General features: G+C 43.8%; 1 protein-coding gene across 3 annotated transcripts in view; it reads right to left on the reverse strand.

The window, feature by feature from the left end:
- Window positions 1-15,000, reverse strand: part of camk2d2 (calcium/calmodulin-dependent protein kinase (CaM kinase) II delta 2) — a gene marked incomplete at its 3' end in the record, with an annotated part of 59,792 nt that overhangs the window by 3,315 nt on the left and 41,477 nt on the right. The window contains exons 8-20 of one of the 3 annotated variants that reach the window (XM_083635654.1): window positions 14,985-15,000; window positions 14,627-14,721; window positions 14,382-14,504; window positions 11,906-11,989; window positions 11,132-11,174; window positions 9,418-9,458; window positions 6,926-6,985; window positions 4,398-4,442; window positions 3,676-3,724; window positions 2,422-2,520; window positions 1,432-1,452; window positions 945-1,020; window positions 737-831 (exon numbers count right to left, since the gene is read on the reverse strand). The exon at window positions 14,985-15,000 is cut by the window's right edge and continues 68 nt beyond it. In XM_083635654.1, the coding sequence (XP_083491780.1) occupies window positions 737-831; window positions 945-1,020; window positions 1,432-1,452; window positions 2,422-2,520; window positions 3,676-3,724; window positions 4,398-4,442; window positions 6,926-6,985; window positions 9,418-9,458; window positions 11,132-11,174; window positions 11,906-11,989; window positions 14,382-14,504; window positions 14,627-14,721; window positions 14,985-15,000 (847 nt within the window). The remainder of the gene's footprint in view (window positions 1-736; window positions 832-944; window positions 1,021-1,431; window positions 1,453-2,421; window positions 2,521-3,675; window positions 3,725-4,397; window positions 4,443-6,925; window positions 6,986-9,417; window positions 9,459-11,131; window positions 11,175-11,905; window positions 11,990-14,381; window positions 14,505-14,626; window positions 14,722-14,984) is intronic. The other 2 variants (XM_083635655.1, XM_083635656.1) reach the window with 2 other exon arrangements.

The following is a 15,000-nucleotide window of genomic DNA, read 5'->3' on the forward strand; positions in this document are numbered from 1 at the left end:
TTGTAATGTGAAAGCTGACCAGCGGGGGAGAGGGGGGGGGAGGGGGGGTAATCGTACTCGGGCACTGAACATGTACATATGAGCATTTTGGCACTGTTGGAATGTGTGTTTGGTGACTTAACGGGGTAGGCTAGCCTGTTCCACAGACTACCAGTCATTGTGCTAAGCTAACTAGCAGGAGGGGTGCATCGCTACTTTCTACTGCAGTGCTAGTCTCGCTGGCCAGCGAGTCTGGCGCCACGGAAACAGGCAACTGGGATAAGCCCTCCCCTGCTCTACAGCTGCTCCCCATTGGAGCGACTGTTTCAGTCCCTGCCGGATGTCCGCTCCAGGCTTATTACAAGCTCTGTCATTGGCTTCGACCATGTCAATCAGAGCGGCTTCCGCTCCCTCCTCCCTGTGTGTCGCTGTAAATAGTGCCCTGCCGCCTCAGTGAAAAACAACAACGCTAACTAGCTAGCAAGCTAACGGCAGAAACCTACAAGCTAGCTCGTTGCTACACGCTGAAAACGGAAACTATTTTCCAAGGGCACTGCCGCTAAGCGCCGCCCATCGCAATCCCACTATGGAGACCTGCGGCGCCAGACTCTTCTCACGGTAGGGAGGGGAGGCTGGCCAGCGAGACTACTGCAGTGCACACACAGAGAAGGGAAGGGCATCTATCTTCTCGTATTACTATCGGGAATGCGGCAAATAGGCGAAGCTCCCAAATTGTTGCCATGTTCCTTTAACTTACCATTCTCAAAGTAAAAGCGATGGAAGTCGTGTCCTTCCACCAGGTTGCCAAGGGCCTCTGGCTCAAAGGAGGTCAGCCCAGGATCACAAATCTTCCTGTTACACCAGTAACGAAGACAGAGGCAGCAAAGCAAGTGAGAATAGTAACGTTAGACATTATAGACCTACGAACACAAAAGATTGAATGAATCACAGAGAGAGAAACTTACGCATAGGACTCGAAGTCTCCGTTGTTGATCGACTCAATCAGCTGCTCAGTGACTTTGATAATTTCCTGTTTACGAGCTACGACACAAAACCACACAACATCGTCAGCCAGATATCACACACTTAATGTGGAAATTGCCAGATATTACTGTATATCAGGCAAATGCAGGTCTGAGTGCAGATAAAGGAAATGGATATCAAACCAGTTTCATATGGGTGCTAGTCTACAAATGAGCAGGATACCAAAGTTATTAGAAATGGAAGGCGCTCAAAAAAAAAAGTTTTTTCCCACAGAATTAATTTCTGTTGTTTCATTTGTGAGGTAACAAAATAGAAAGCCTCCCATGACTAATAGTGACACCAGGCAAGAACATGTAGGATGCTGCTCGGCTTCCGCTCACCCAACAGAGCTCAATACGACCAAAAAGAAACCAATGATGCAGGTACTTGCTACAAATGCGGTTTTAACTAAGAGACGTCGACGGTTACCTTTATTGTTATTGGTGCAGGCTGGGGGATAGTGAAAAAATGACTTATAATTTGCGCGACAAAAACACATGTTAAGTAAGTATGACTCAATACCTCCTTTACCTGCATTGCCTTCACAGCCACACACAATTCTTTTAAAGGAACACTCTGCCCATTTTCAACCAGCTTTGTATCATTAGAACATCAGTAGTATATCAGAAACCTGTAAACGGTTTTGAAGTCTGTCATTTAATTTGACAGTTATTGAGTGTTAAAGTGTGGACCAGTGACATCACTGGTCCACACTAACTCAAATTAATAACTCATTAACTCAAATCAACTCTCAATAACTGTCAAACTAGATGAATGATGAATAGTTTGACAGTTATTGAGAGTTGATTTGAGTTAATGAGTTATTAATTTGAGTTTTCTGATATACTACTGATGTTCTAATGATACAAAGCTGGTTGAAAATGGGCGGAGTGTTCCTTTAAGTCTTATAATCAACAAGAATTCAGGGCCCTACTGTATGAGCATTGCCTAATGCGTGTGTGGTCATGTGTGCACACACCAATGTGAGTCAGTTCGACACCGACATGTTTGGGTTTAGTCAGAACAGAAGGTAAATGGAAGAAGGGAGAAGTGAGACGAGAATCTGTATCTCGAAGACAGAAATATGCAGCACAAGAGGAGAGTCTTCTCCAAACTAATAGTGAAGAAGAAGCCAACAGGGAGGAGGAGCAGGCAGAACGTCACGGGTCAAAAACAGGGTAATTAAAAGCAGCGGGGGAAAGGGGTACGAAATGCAACGCAAGGAACAACATTCTCCAACATCCTATGGGCACACTATGGGTTTCCTCTGGGTTGGCTGGATGAGATGGGGCCAGGGAAGAAGTCGGGAGCACAGGTAGTAAGTACACTGTATGCAGGGAGAGCAGCTCTCCGGGTGATGACTGGTTTAGCGGGAGGGTAGCGAAGCGGGGCGTCTCCCCCCACTCTGGAGGGACTTACTCTGGACCGAGGAGGTGGGAGTCTGGCTCGGCTCTGACATCTGGGAGGAACGGCCCTTTGAGCTCAAGATACCGCACACTAAGCTGCCCAGACGACGGGCTGGCGGAGGTCAGCGGGCGGGTTTCAAGTGTGTGTCAAAGGTAACGGAGATGAGGGTTATTTAAGACGTACGTGGACAAAGGTAGGACAGGGAGTGCAGGGGGAAAGAGTTCCCAACAAAACAACAAGGGGAAAAGAAAGAAAAAAGTCTTTCAGAAATAGGAAGGAAAATCACTGGACAGGCCACCTGTCAATCACGCCAATCACGTCCATAAATTATGGTTCCCAATTACTTGAAACTACAGATTGAGACCATAAACTCATTAGGAAAGTGTTTACTGAGGTCATAAATCAAGTGAGAAGTAGGGTCATTTTCCCATAGACTTCTATACAATCAGACTTCTTTTTCCAGCCATAGACTGCATAAACGGGTGAGTTATATACAAATTCACCCCCCCCCCCCGTACGTACAGTTGTCATGAATGGCGAAATTAGCTATACCAAAGGCGTTTTTTGAAGTAGGCTGTGGACATGTTTATTTCTGCTGTAAATTTGGGAATTTTAACATGGGAGAGCCAAAAAACGAAGCAGATTATTTTTAAATCCGCTATTATTATTATTTCCGTTTTGGTGGCCATTCGAGGAGCTGCAGTTTTTGGCACTTTCGCGTTGGCTTAATATTTCAGTTCCGGAGGTTGTCGCTTGGGTAAAAAAAGGTAAAGGTAAAAAGGTAAAAAAAATTAAATAAAGAGAGAAGGAAAAGAAATTGTTATCAGTGTAACCAATGTCATGATCAACGTCAGCCATAAATGGGAGAAACAGAAAGACGGGCAGGGCAGGAGGTAGAGCAAAGAGAAGGAACAGGATGCATCTCATTTTGCAAAAGGAGCTGACAGCCAGAGGAAAGGGGCAAGAGTTCAACTGTTGTACTGTACATTTTTAGTGGGTTTCAAAATAGAATGAAGATACGCTGGAGTGATTTGGGGGCATTCATGCTGTTGTAAAAGGTGAGGAGCAGTTATTGTAGCCATACAGCGTAGGTGAGAAGACTAGTTACAGAAGACTAGTTACAGTACATACAGCGTAGGGGAGAAGACTAGTTACAGAAGACTAGTAGTTACAGTACATACAGCCTAGGGGAGAAGACTAGTTACAGAAGACTAGTAGTTACAGTACATACAGCGTAGGGGAGAAGACTAGTTACAGTGTTCCTACCTTTCACATCCTCATCCTCGATGGTGGTGTTGGCACTCTCAATGGATTCCTTAAGAGCGACAAGACAAAACAGTTGAGCATTTTCTACACACATCTTGTTTGTACACTGAATGAGCAATATGAAGTGATGAATGCAAATATTAAAAATTTCAGAATCACATATTTTTTGTTTATGTAACATAGTATATAGGATGAGGACTGTTACATAATCTACTAAAGCTGGTGAGGGAAAATACCATTGTCATTTTCGCTTCTCTGCAACCTTGGACACAGCATGATTGTTGCTCAAATGCATAAAAGTGGGTCAGTAAACTGCATCATTTGGAGTCACATTACCTTCCGCTATTCAGAGTATCCGGTTCAATTTGAAACTACATAGAATTGTATTGCTGACAGACTTCCTCGTCGGTCTGAAACCATAATCCATTATTTGCATAGAGCAGTGTTCATTTTCTGCAGGGAAATTACTTCCTGAACTCCGTCAACAACTACGATCACTGCACACATTTTAATTCATTCACTCAGCAAAATGACACAGAGCTGTTTGACCCATCGACATATAAAAGATATATATTATCATATTATATCTCAATGGTTTGACCTCCATGGTAAATTAGACCTTGACTAGTTGAAGGCCATGATGCAACAGGAAGGGGACTGAACACAGGATCAAATACAGTTGACATGTTCATATGAAACTGAAAATGGAGATTATGTTGTACCTTGTTCCCGTCCACGGGGTTGTGGATCACAGTCGTCTGTGGTTCCTACAGAGAACAGTTGACAGAGAAGGTGTGACTAAAGAAGGGCAGAAAAGGTAAGATGCCACAGATAGTTGAGGAGGTGTGTGTGTGTGTGTGTGTGTGTGTGTGTGTGTGTGTGTGTGTGTGTGTGTGTGTGTGTGTGTGTGTGTGTGTGTGTGTGTGTGTGTGTGTGTGTGTGTGTGTGTGTGTGTGTGTTATTTCTCAGAGTTTGAGGGTTGAGTAGGTGGGCTACTGTTTACTTTGAACCTGCCTGCAGTTTTAATCCTTCATTAGCAAATCACTGTGCTATCTATGACATAGCATTATTTCTCTGTCTGTCTTGTTAATCAGATGTCTGTGTCTCTCTGTCTTGTTAATCAGATATCTGTGTGTCTCTGTCTCGTTAATCAGATGTGTGTCTCTATCTTGTTAATCAGATGTGTGTCTCTGTCTCGTTAATCAGATGTGTGTCTCTGTCTTGTTAATCAGATGTGTGTCTCCGTCTCGTTAATCAGATGTGTGTCTCTGTCTTGTTAATCAGATGTGTGTCTCCGTCTCGTTAATCAGATGTGTGTCTCTGTCTTGTTAATCAGATGTGTGTCTCTGTCTTGTTAATCAGATGTGTCTCTCTGTCTTGTTAATCAGATGTGTGTCTCTGTCTTGTTAATCAGATGTGTGTCTCTGTCTCGTTAATCAGATGTGTGTCTCTGTCTCGTTAATCAGATGTGTGTCTCTGTCTTGTTAATCAGATGTGTGTCTCTGTCTTGTTAATCAGATGTGTCTCTCTGTCTTGTTAATCAGATGTGTGTCTCTGTCTTGTTAATCAGATGTGTGTCTCTGTCTCGTTAATCAGATGTGTGTCTCTGTCTCGTTAATCAGATGTGTGTCTCTGTCTTGTTAATCAGATGTGTCTCTCTGTCTTGTTAATCAGATGTGTGTCTCTGTCTCGTTAATCAGATGTGTGTCTCTGTCTTGTTAATCAGATGTGTGTCTCTGTCTCGTTAATCAGATGTGTGTCTCTGTCTTGTTAATCAGATGTGTGTCTCTGTCTCGTTAATCAGATGTGTGTCTCTGTCTTGTTAATCAGATGTGTGTCTCCGTCTCGTTAATCAGATGTGTGTCTCCGTCTCGTTAATCAGATGTGTGTCTCTGTCTTGTTAATCAGATGTGTGTCTCTGTCTTGTTAATCAGATGTGTGTCTCTGTCTTGTTAATCAGATGTGTGTCTCTGTCTCGTTAATCAGATGTGTGTCTCTGTCTCGTTAATCAGATGTGTGTCTCTGTCTCGTTAATCAGATGTGTGTCTCTGTCTCGTTAATCAGATGTGTGTCTCTGTCTCGTTAATCAGATGTGTGTCTCTGTCTCGTTAATCAGATGTGTGTCTCTGCACGGGGCTTGAGTGGAATCGATCCTGATGACCAGCTCAGCCCTTCTAATCACTCACCCAGATTACAGTAGATTATAACATCAACAGACATTCTGCCTGTGTGTGTGTGTGTGTGTGTGTGTGTGTGTGTGTGTGTGTGATGACAGAGAGAAGGAGCGAGGTGGCACTCTATCTGCTTGTTCTCATGCGCGATGACAACAAATGAGGGCACAGCAAGCCACTGACATCATGCGGAGCAGCGGTCATGTGACCTGACGTCGACAGCCAGTCGAGCAGGCACCATGCGCGAGCCAATGAGTGGCAGAAAAAGCTGTGGGGCCATGTAGCATGGTAGCGTGCCCCATCCTTGCATCCGTGCGTGCACAACCAAACTATCTGAGCAGAGAAGCCCGAACACAACAACACAACCTTGCACAACTATTGGCCAAGAATGTTATTATTTGAGACTATTTTATGACACTGCAGTCTGGGAGGAGCACAAAGACAAAGACGGCGGCGGTATGTAATGAGATTCTTGTAGTGGAGAGGGGGTTTCGGGGGTGCGGGGGTGGGGGGGTTGAGGTAGAGGTTGCCCCTAACTCCGCATCCAGGACCACACTAGTACACTAGTCAAAGCCCAATCCATACATGTGTCCAGACTTATTGTTCCAGGCCAACACAAAACATTATACCGATCCAGCATATCCCGATATGTGCCATCCATGCTGCTCATTCATCTGGCTGAATAAACATATGAATCTGAATGATGAAAACATTCTATGTCAAGGTTGGCTGTATCAAATGTGCCGGAGCTGGGGCAGGCTGTGCAGCGACAGAAGCCTGCACACACTGTATTTCATTCAAGGATAGCTTAACCTTGAACTAGATACAAGAGTCTGTTTCACTCATCACATCTTTACTTGTCCCAACTTACCACCCTCTCTATTCTCATACATCCGGTTGAAATCCTGTTTCAAATTCATCGTATGGTTATTATGGCTGAGGTCAAACTGGCATTTATCTGACCCTGTGTGAGAGGATAGGGTTAACCTTTACCTCCTCCATGGTTGGGGGATGGGGGTATGAGGAAGGGAGGCGCAGGGGTTTTGTGGATGAAGGTGTTGGGGAGGTTGTGTGTATACCAGTGCAGGGGCAGGGCCTGTGTCTTTGGGACTGGTCACTGTGTTGGCTTTGTTGTTGACCTGCGGGGGGCAGTGTAGAGGGGACATGACACACACATTTCACATACACACTCAGCCCCACACCTCACACACAGCCCTGTCTGCACTCCATTCCAAAATAAGCATCCCACCTCCTGTGCCCCTGCTCAGCCTGATTGAAAGATCTGAGGTGGGTGTTCCCACCCATGTCCCTGAGTCCTGGGGTGTGTTCAATCTGTTAAACATTTTGCACCGTGTGCTACGTGTTTCGGGTTGAACCAACGTCATGTTTCCTCCGAAGGGTTTGCAACAGGCTCTGAGGTATGCTGCCTCTTGTTTCACAGGCGTGTCAGAGGTGTTACCCAATCAGCAGCGATGAGTATATAACCCGGATGTTTGTTACGTCTTGGTGGGGCTGAACTCAACCCTGATGTGATCTGTGCAAGAGAATGGCTAAGGGAAGGAACTAGGCCTCCTATCCGAATGCTCGGACAAATCTTGACAGGAGTCCAAACTAGGGAAGGGAGCAAGTGATGCAAAAATATCAATACTTATTAGGTACCTGGAAACACATGTGGAGTTCCAAATAATGCAGAAGCACAAAATAATAATCATGGGATGGGTGTGAAAGGCTTCATGGATACAGGCACAAAAGACATTTTGCTGAAAAAAAATCAGGTATAAAGTGTTTTATGTGCCTAGCCTACACAGTATATTTAAGCAATAAGATTTTACAACAACTAAGGGGCGTTCTTAGACCTGACGCGAAGCGGGGGGCTACAGCAACACTTCCACCTCATACTTATCCTGTGCTTTTGGAACTCCACACAGGTTTTCAGGACTTCAGGTACCCAATAAATGGATGTTTTTGCATCACTGGCAGCTCATTCCCTATTTGAATTATGTTTTTGCCTGCTGAGGCTTGCTTATTGTTTCCACACAATCACTGACATGGGTCCAGAAATCAATAAAATGCTGGGCTTTGTTCATGACTAGCTTTAACAAAAACAATTCTCATTCCATGGAAAATGCTACTTCCATTGCCAAGGAATTACAAGACCCCCCCTCCCTCCCTCCCTCCCTATGGTTTTGAGAGGTCACTAGAGCCAAGAACTCATGGGAAATTAACACTTCTCACTGCATGTCTGCTCCCAATTTCTCATTCCCCAATGTCAGTGATGACTACCTATGTTTGTGTGTTTGTTTGTTTTTTACCGCATGTGCAGTCACAGGATACAGAGATACAATACCTGTGAGCTTCCCTTATAGCTACACTGGTGCTTTGGCTCACTTGGTGGGGCGGCAGATTTTCATGTGGGGATCCCAGGTTTTAATCCCAAGGCTGGAACATGTTCCTTTTGTGTTTGGTTTCACACAGCCACATAGGTGGCAGCTTATCACACTCTGAGGCCGTTTACACCTGGCGTTTTCTGCGATCAGATTGCAATCGGATAGTGCTTGACCAGATTAGCCTGATTTCATTTACACCTGGCGTTAGCATGCGTTTTGGGTGATCAGATTGCAATCTGATTGCAATCTGATCACCCAAAACGAGGACACATTGCATTTACACTTGGGTTCAATGTGGTCACAATACGTCCCTGATTCCACCTCCGGAGGTGGTTTGACCGATCAGATCGCAATCCATCTTCAATGTGTCTTGGGGCCGTTTACACCTGTACTTTCAAGTGGTCAAGCACTATCCGATTGCAATCTGATCGCAGAAAACACATGTTAGTGCCAGGTGTAAATGGCCTCCTTATGTGCTTGTTCCTTCAAGGCATGGGGGCAGAGATACACTCTGGAATGGATGATGACAGTCCTGAGTAAGACCCAAACACAGTGACTGTGATTCACAGAATGTATGTAGAGGTCCAATCTCAAATCAACTCTCGCTTACATACAGTACAACACAGGCACACAGCGTTAGTCAAGCACACACAATTCACACGTGTGCACGCATATACGCACACACAAAAACACTCACACATGCACACACAACTCGACTACTGTGATTGATTTCAGATTGGGCCCTACACACAGAGATAGATTAGGAATACAGTGCTACAGGGGCTCTGAAGCAAGGATTAAATGACTATAGAAAATAAATGACATGGGCTACAGAGGGAATACAGGGATGACAACACATGAAGACCACAGTATTTAAAAAAGCATGACCTTAACTATAACGATGTGGTGGTCGTCTGTGACGAATAAAGACGCACTTGTCGGTCGTGTGTTTGTTAACTATAAAGATAACTCACACAGAATCAATGTGGTCTACTACTTCACGCGCTGTGAGATAGAGCTACAAAAAAAAAAAAAAAAAACATTGCCCACTGCTAGGAGTGACTGTCCCTGAATGATGACGTCATACACACACAATGCACACCACATCCACAAGGCTCCGCACAACGTTCCAACCAGTTAATGCAAGAAACAAAGCCATTTCATCTCTGCACAAAGCAACTCACCTTTACACCGTCTGCCTTCTTGTTGAGCAAACTCTTGGCTGCTGTAGAGGGAGAGAGAGAGAGAACAGAGACTTCAGCATCACAGTTCACCAACAGAAGCCTAAACCCGAGGCTACGCTAACATGCAGCAAGCATATCAGTCAGCTGTGCTTATCTCCAAATGCCAGGTGCAAATTTCAATGACAGGAACTATAATGCAATGCAGTCTCTCTGGGGTGCCATCATTATTGATGCAAGGCTGTTCTCTTACTGTACATCATAATTCACATAGGAATGGCTAAAGGCTAGCCTGGTAAACCATCCGGTCACGTGAACTCACATTTTCCGTTCTGCGAGACTGTCTAAGCCTCCGGCCCGGGGGCGGGCGTCTTCAGAATCCATAACGTGTACGGTCCAATCAGGGACCGGTGGAGAATACGTTTTTTCGTTGTTCTTCAGAGTGGATTTGGATTTGACTGGATCTGGCACTGATTGGCTGAAGGCGCTTGTCTGTCAATGCAAGTAAACATTGGGGGAGAGGCGGAGCCCAGGTGGAGGTGTAGAATGAAACGAACGTGAGTTCCCGATGGTTTAGCAGGCTAGCGAAAGGGTGGGTGGTTGCTTTGATGTATCCAGCAGGTGCCGAAAAGGATAAACTAGCCATCTCAAACAGACTCACACAGTGTTTGTTTTAAACTATTACATTTGCACGCATACACATGCATGCACCCACTAGCACACACACAATCTCTCTCTCTCTCTCTCTCTCTCTCTCTCTCTCTCTCTCTTCAATCCATTCACTACATTCCATTAACATGCATTTCAAAATGCATGCTGTCTTCTATAAATTCCATTCCGATCCCAGATCCCTTGATTTGCAAGCACAAGGTCTAAAAATTCAACATTGCTCTCATGAGTACCAAACAACTCATCTTGCATGCATGTGAGATTGGCTTGTAGAATACGAGTAAACAAGGTCAAACATCACTGCCTATTTCTGGTGGGGCACGACCCCCATCTACTTCCCTGTCATTCCAGAAATCTTACCTCCGATGGATACCACAATCCAAAGAAAGGAAAGAAATTTGAAGAAAAGAAAATAAGAAAATGATGAATAAAAAGAGAGATACAGTAAACGTATCAGTGTCTGGTTTAACTGAAAAGTAAGTCCAAAGTAAACATGTGGCCAATGCATCTTGCAACAGAATGAAGGAGAGGGAAAACAACAGGCAAGTTTAGAGCTTGAGAAAATAGGAAACAGATGAAGGTCAAAGGAAACACATGCAAAAAGGTATGAGAGAGCACAAGACACAGATAGAGCGGAAGAGTGGGAGGGAGAGAGAGAGAGAGAGAGAGAGAGAGAGGATGTGTGTTTACCAATGACATGTTACTGCCAAGATCATCTTTGTTCTGAGGAAAAAGAGGTCCAACACACTACAAAATAGGTTAAAAAGCATTGATTCCATTAAGCTACTCATTAAGAAAAGTAAAATAAAATAAAAAAATTCACAGGCTTTTTAAACCATTTTTGTAGTGCCTTGGCTCTCTTTTTCCTCATGACTGGAAGACCCTATTCTCCATAGAGCACCCAACCCTACAATCTCCATCATTAGAAGAAAATAATCTTTCTAGCCTCCTATCTGTTTTTCAAGATGATCTGTGTTCCACTGGAAACCAAGAGACAAAGATAACATTAGGAAAGCAGCTTCTGCTCACCAGGCTGAGAGAGACCTACCTGAGAAGTTTCGTGTGACCAGCAAAGTGGTCAATATGGCTCCCTGCAGTGACAGAAAGGAAGGGAGGGAGGAAGCAAGGAAGGAAGGAAAAGTTGGAGGAGTCAGGTAATCATAGTTGCCTGGGGCCAGACCTGTGAATCCGCTACTCCACTGAGTTGAGTTTTGGCAGCTTCTGGTCTAGCATCGTGATATGCGACAGCAATGACCACAGTTGGAAAAAAAAAGACTGGTCCAATGAGTGGCGAGACGGACTAACGATTAGCCAATCAGCATCAATAAATAGCACAAGGTGGGGGGCTAGGGCTTGTCAAGCTGTTGTCAAGTGCGCTGAGGATTAACAACAATAGCGGCCGCCATAGACAAGATGGACGCCGCTATCGAGGCTGTTTTAAATCGGTAAAATGTACCACTTGAGGGGAGATTTCTTTTGCGTTCTCCCGACTGATTAGATTCAGGCAGATACGTTGGTCTCTTAGTGATTGGTCTGGGAAAATAGAATTCCCCTGGGCGATTTCCCCTCATGGAAATCAGTTAGAGTGGAGGCAATGTCAGACTAGAAGATGGAAATGGAGTGACAACACAGTCTGATATCAGGCTATATAACCATAGAATATGAGACAGAAATAAGACGATTATCAGGTTAGAGCAAGAAAGAGGAGAACAGCAAGGTAACTTGAAGGTCTTAAAGAGCAAGCTATCCTTTCAGAGTTAGCCAGAGGAGACTGGAAGCGAGAGAGGCGGAAAAGGAGACTCCTGGAGGGCTTGAGTCTCACCTTGAGTTTCCTCCTGGCGTTGAACTTCTTCAAGCACTCCACAGTCTCCTGCCTGTGCATCATGGAGGCTACGGTGGACCGTTGCTGCAGGGAGAAGATGAGGGAGGATATGAGGGTTAGGAGGGAAGGAAAGCAGAGAGTCAAATGTATGGATGTGTACTAGGGATGGGCATTTCTAGCAAAAACACTATTCGAAATTCGCTGGCCAAAGTCGACTTTTAATCGAAATTCGAAAATAAAAATAAAAATGTAAAAAAAATAAAAAATGTTTTTTTTTGTTTTTTGTTTTTTTGTGAGTGAAATGTTGCATTGTCTCCCCTGATTCTAAGTCTAAGGCTTTATTAATTAATAGAAAAAGCTTCTGCTGTGGATTTTTAGCTCAAACAAGCATTGCAAAACTGAAGTAAAGAACATGTTACATGACATTGACATTTTCGAAAATAAAAAACAGTTTTGACAATCATGAGTGGTTCATTAAATATTTAGTAGGCTCAGGTCTGAGTGCCAAAGGGGTGACAAAGTCACCCCCTCTCCCTCTTCATGGGATTTCATCCGCCATTCATTTTTCCATAAGTCTTTCCATAAGTCTTTTTTTCCCGTTTGTATGTTCTTTTCTAAAAAAAACATTGCACCTTCGCGCTCCAATGTTTTCCTGGGGTCAGAGGAATTATCAGTAGTTAACGAGTTTAAATATTTAGGCGTGATGCTGGACTCCAATTTAACGTTCAGCAATCACATTAAAATGATCTCCAAAAAAATTAAATTCCACCTGTATAATTTCAGACAAATAAGGAGCTGTCTGTCCACAGACGCTGCGTTTTTATTTTTACACTCAATGATCCTTTCGCATCTGAACTATTGTATAACTAGCTGGTCGCTGACAGGAGTAACCATCCTCAAACCAGCCGAACTACTCTATAAAAAAGCCCTGAAAATACTAGATAAAAAACCCTTTTCTCATCACCACTGCCATATCTTACGTAAATATGGCATGCTAAGTTTTGAGAACTTTAGAAATTTCACCTCTGCCTGTCTAATATACAAAGTTCTACATGGACTGGCGCCGCCTCCTCTTGCTGACTTTATCAAATATCGTGCGACCGCCAATTCGACCCGTGTCACCCGGGCCATTACGAACAAGGTCTGTGAGGTCCCCTTTAGAAAAACTTCCTTTAGTCAGAAGACCCTATCCTTCATGGGAAGCACTCTCTGGAATAATCTACCTCCCTCGATCAGAGAATGCCCGAGTCTCGCCACCTTCAAAGGCCAGTTGAAAATATGGCTCAGATCAAACCAACAATGTGATCACAATTAACGATTTTGCCATGTTTTGCAGCATGCTCTGTGTGTTTTATTTATTTTAGGTTTCACTAACCTTTTATACTATTAATTTTTTTCTGGTACTATTAACTATGTGTTTTAATCATTTTTGGTTTTACTAACTTTCTGTACTTTTAATCTTTGTTGTATTATTAATTTTTCTTTCACTTTCATGACTACATCAACCTGCCATGGGACTACAGGTGGAAACTAGCCCTTGGGCTACAACCTGGCATATTTACTGTACGGCTGTACTGTTCATTAATGTGTAAAGTCCCATTCTTTAAATAAATGAATCTGAATCTGAATCCATAAACCTTGCTTAAAATGCTTATAACAATTGTTTTACTTGCTCAAACCAAGCGATTCGACTATACTTAGAATCAGGGGAGACAATGCAACATTTCACTCACACAAAAAAAAAAAAAAAAAAAAAAAAGAAAATCGAAATTCGAAATTCGACTTTCAATAATAAAAGTCGACCTTGATAATAACAACGATTATTCGAAAATTCGAAATTCGATGCCCATCCCTAATGTGTACGGGAATGCTCACGTGTGTGGACTGTGTCTGGTGGATTAGAGTGCCGCAGGAATGAGTCCGGAAGTATACTTCCGGGTTTGTCAGGGGAAAAGTGAATGGGGTTTTAGAATGGGGATTTCACTTAAAGGCATAAAATAAGGTCTATGGTTAACAAAAGTTAACGCGAATTTGGGTTCAGCGGGATAATCTTCACAAACGTGAATAACTTTTGATGACTTTTGGAACGTAAATGCGTTTTTTTAAGCGCGACTTTTAGAAAAACGCTTCAAAAGGCATAAAAGTGATTCACGCTTGTGAAGACTATCCTGCTGAACTCAAATTCGCGTTTTCATAAACTTTTGTTAACCACAGACCTTATGTTATGCATTCAAGTGAAATCCCCATGAAAAAACCCACATAGACGAACCAAAAAGGGCGGCAATTTCTGGATAAAGCCTACAAAAATACGTCATCCATCCCTGCGGTACTCTATACATGTATGTGTTTGTTGCATCTTGTTTAGTGCATCTTATGGCAGGACTGTGGCTGGTAGCAGTGATGTATTCGGTTCTCTAGTTAATCATTATCAATGTGCACGTGCGTGCGTGTGTGCGTGTGTGTGCTAGACACATACGCAGATCCAGGGGTGTTTGAGGGCCTCTGTGGAAGTGATACGTTTACTGGGATTGATGGTCAGCATCTTGTTGATCAGGTCTTTGGCCTCAGGAGTTACAGTGTCCCACTCTGGGGACGGGAACTGTCAAAAAACCCACACAGTCACATGCTCATCATTACACACACACACACACACACACACACACAGCCAATAAAGCAACAGTTGGTAGCAACATGTGACTAAGCGAGAAGGTGTGCGCTCACATCGTAGGCCCCGGCCTTGATTTGTTGATAGAGGCGGTGCTGGTCTTCGTCCCAGAAGGGAGGGTAGCCCACCAGCAGGATGTACAAAATCACCCCTGGCAAATAGTGCACATGTACAGTCAAGCATCGCAATTCATAACTGATATAAATCAATCACCGACGACGCGGTAACAGTCGTACGCATGAGACAACACGTTGCAACACCGGAGGAAAAAGAAAGCCAATGAAACCAGAGGAGCTCATGAAGAAGCTCTCACGCACCACACCAGGGTGGTGTGAGGACACAGATTTAGCAGACGTTAGCTCCAGTGGCAAGGTAGACAGACGGTTGAAATGAGAGAAGTCAAGCATTATTTACCACAGGCCCACATGTC

The sequence above is a fragment of the Poromitra crassiceps genome, assembly GCF_964638095.1.
Source record: "Poromitra crassiceps genome assembly, chromosome: 4".
NCBI lineage: Eukaryota > Metazoa > Chordata > Actinopteri > Beryciformes > Melamphaidae > Poromitra > Poromitra crassiceps.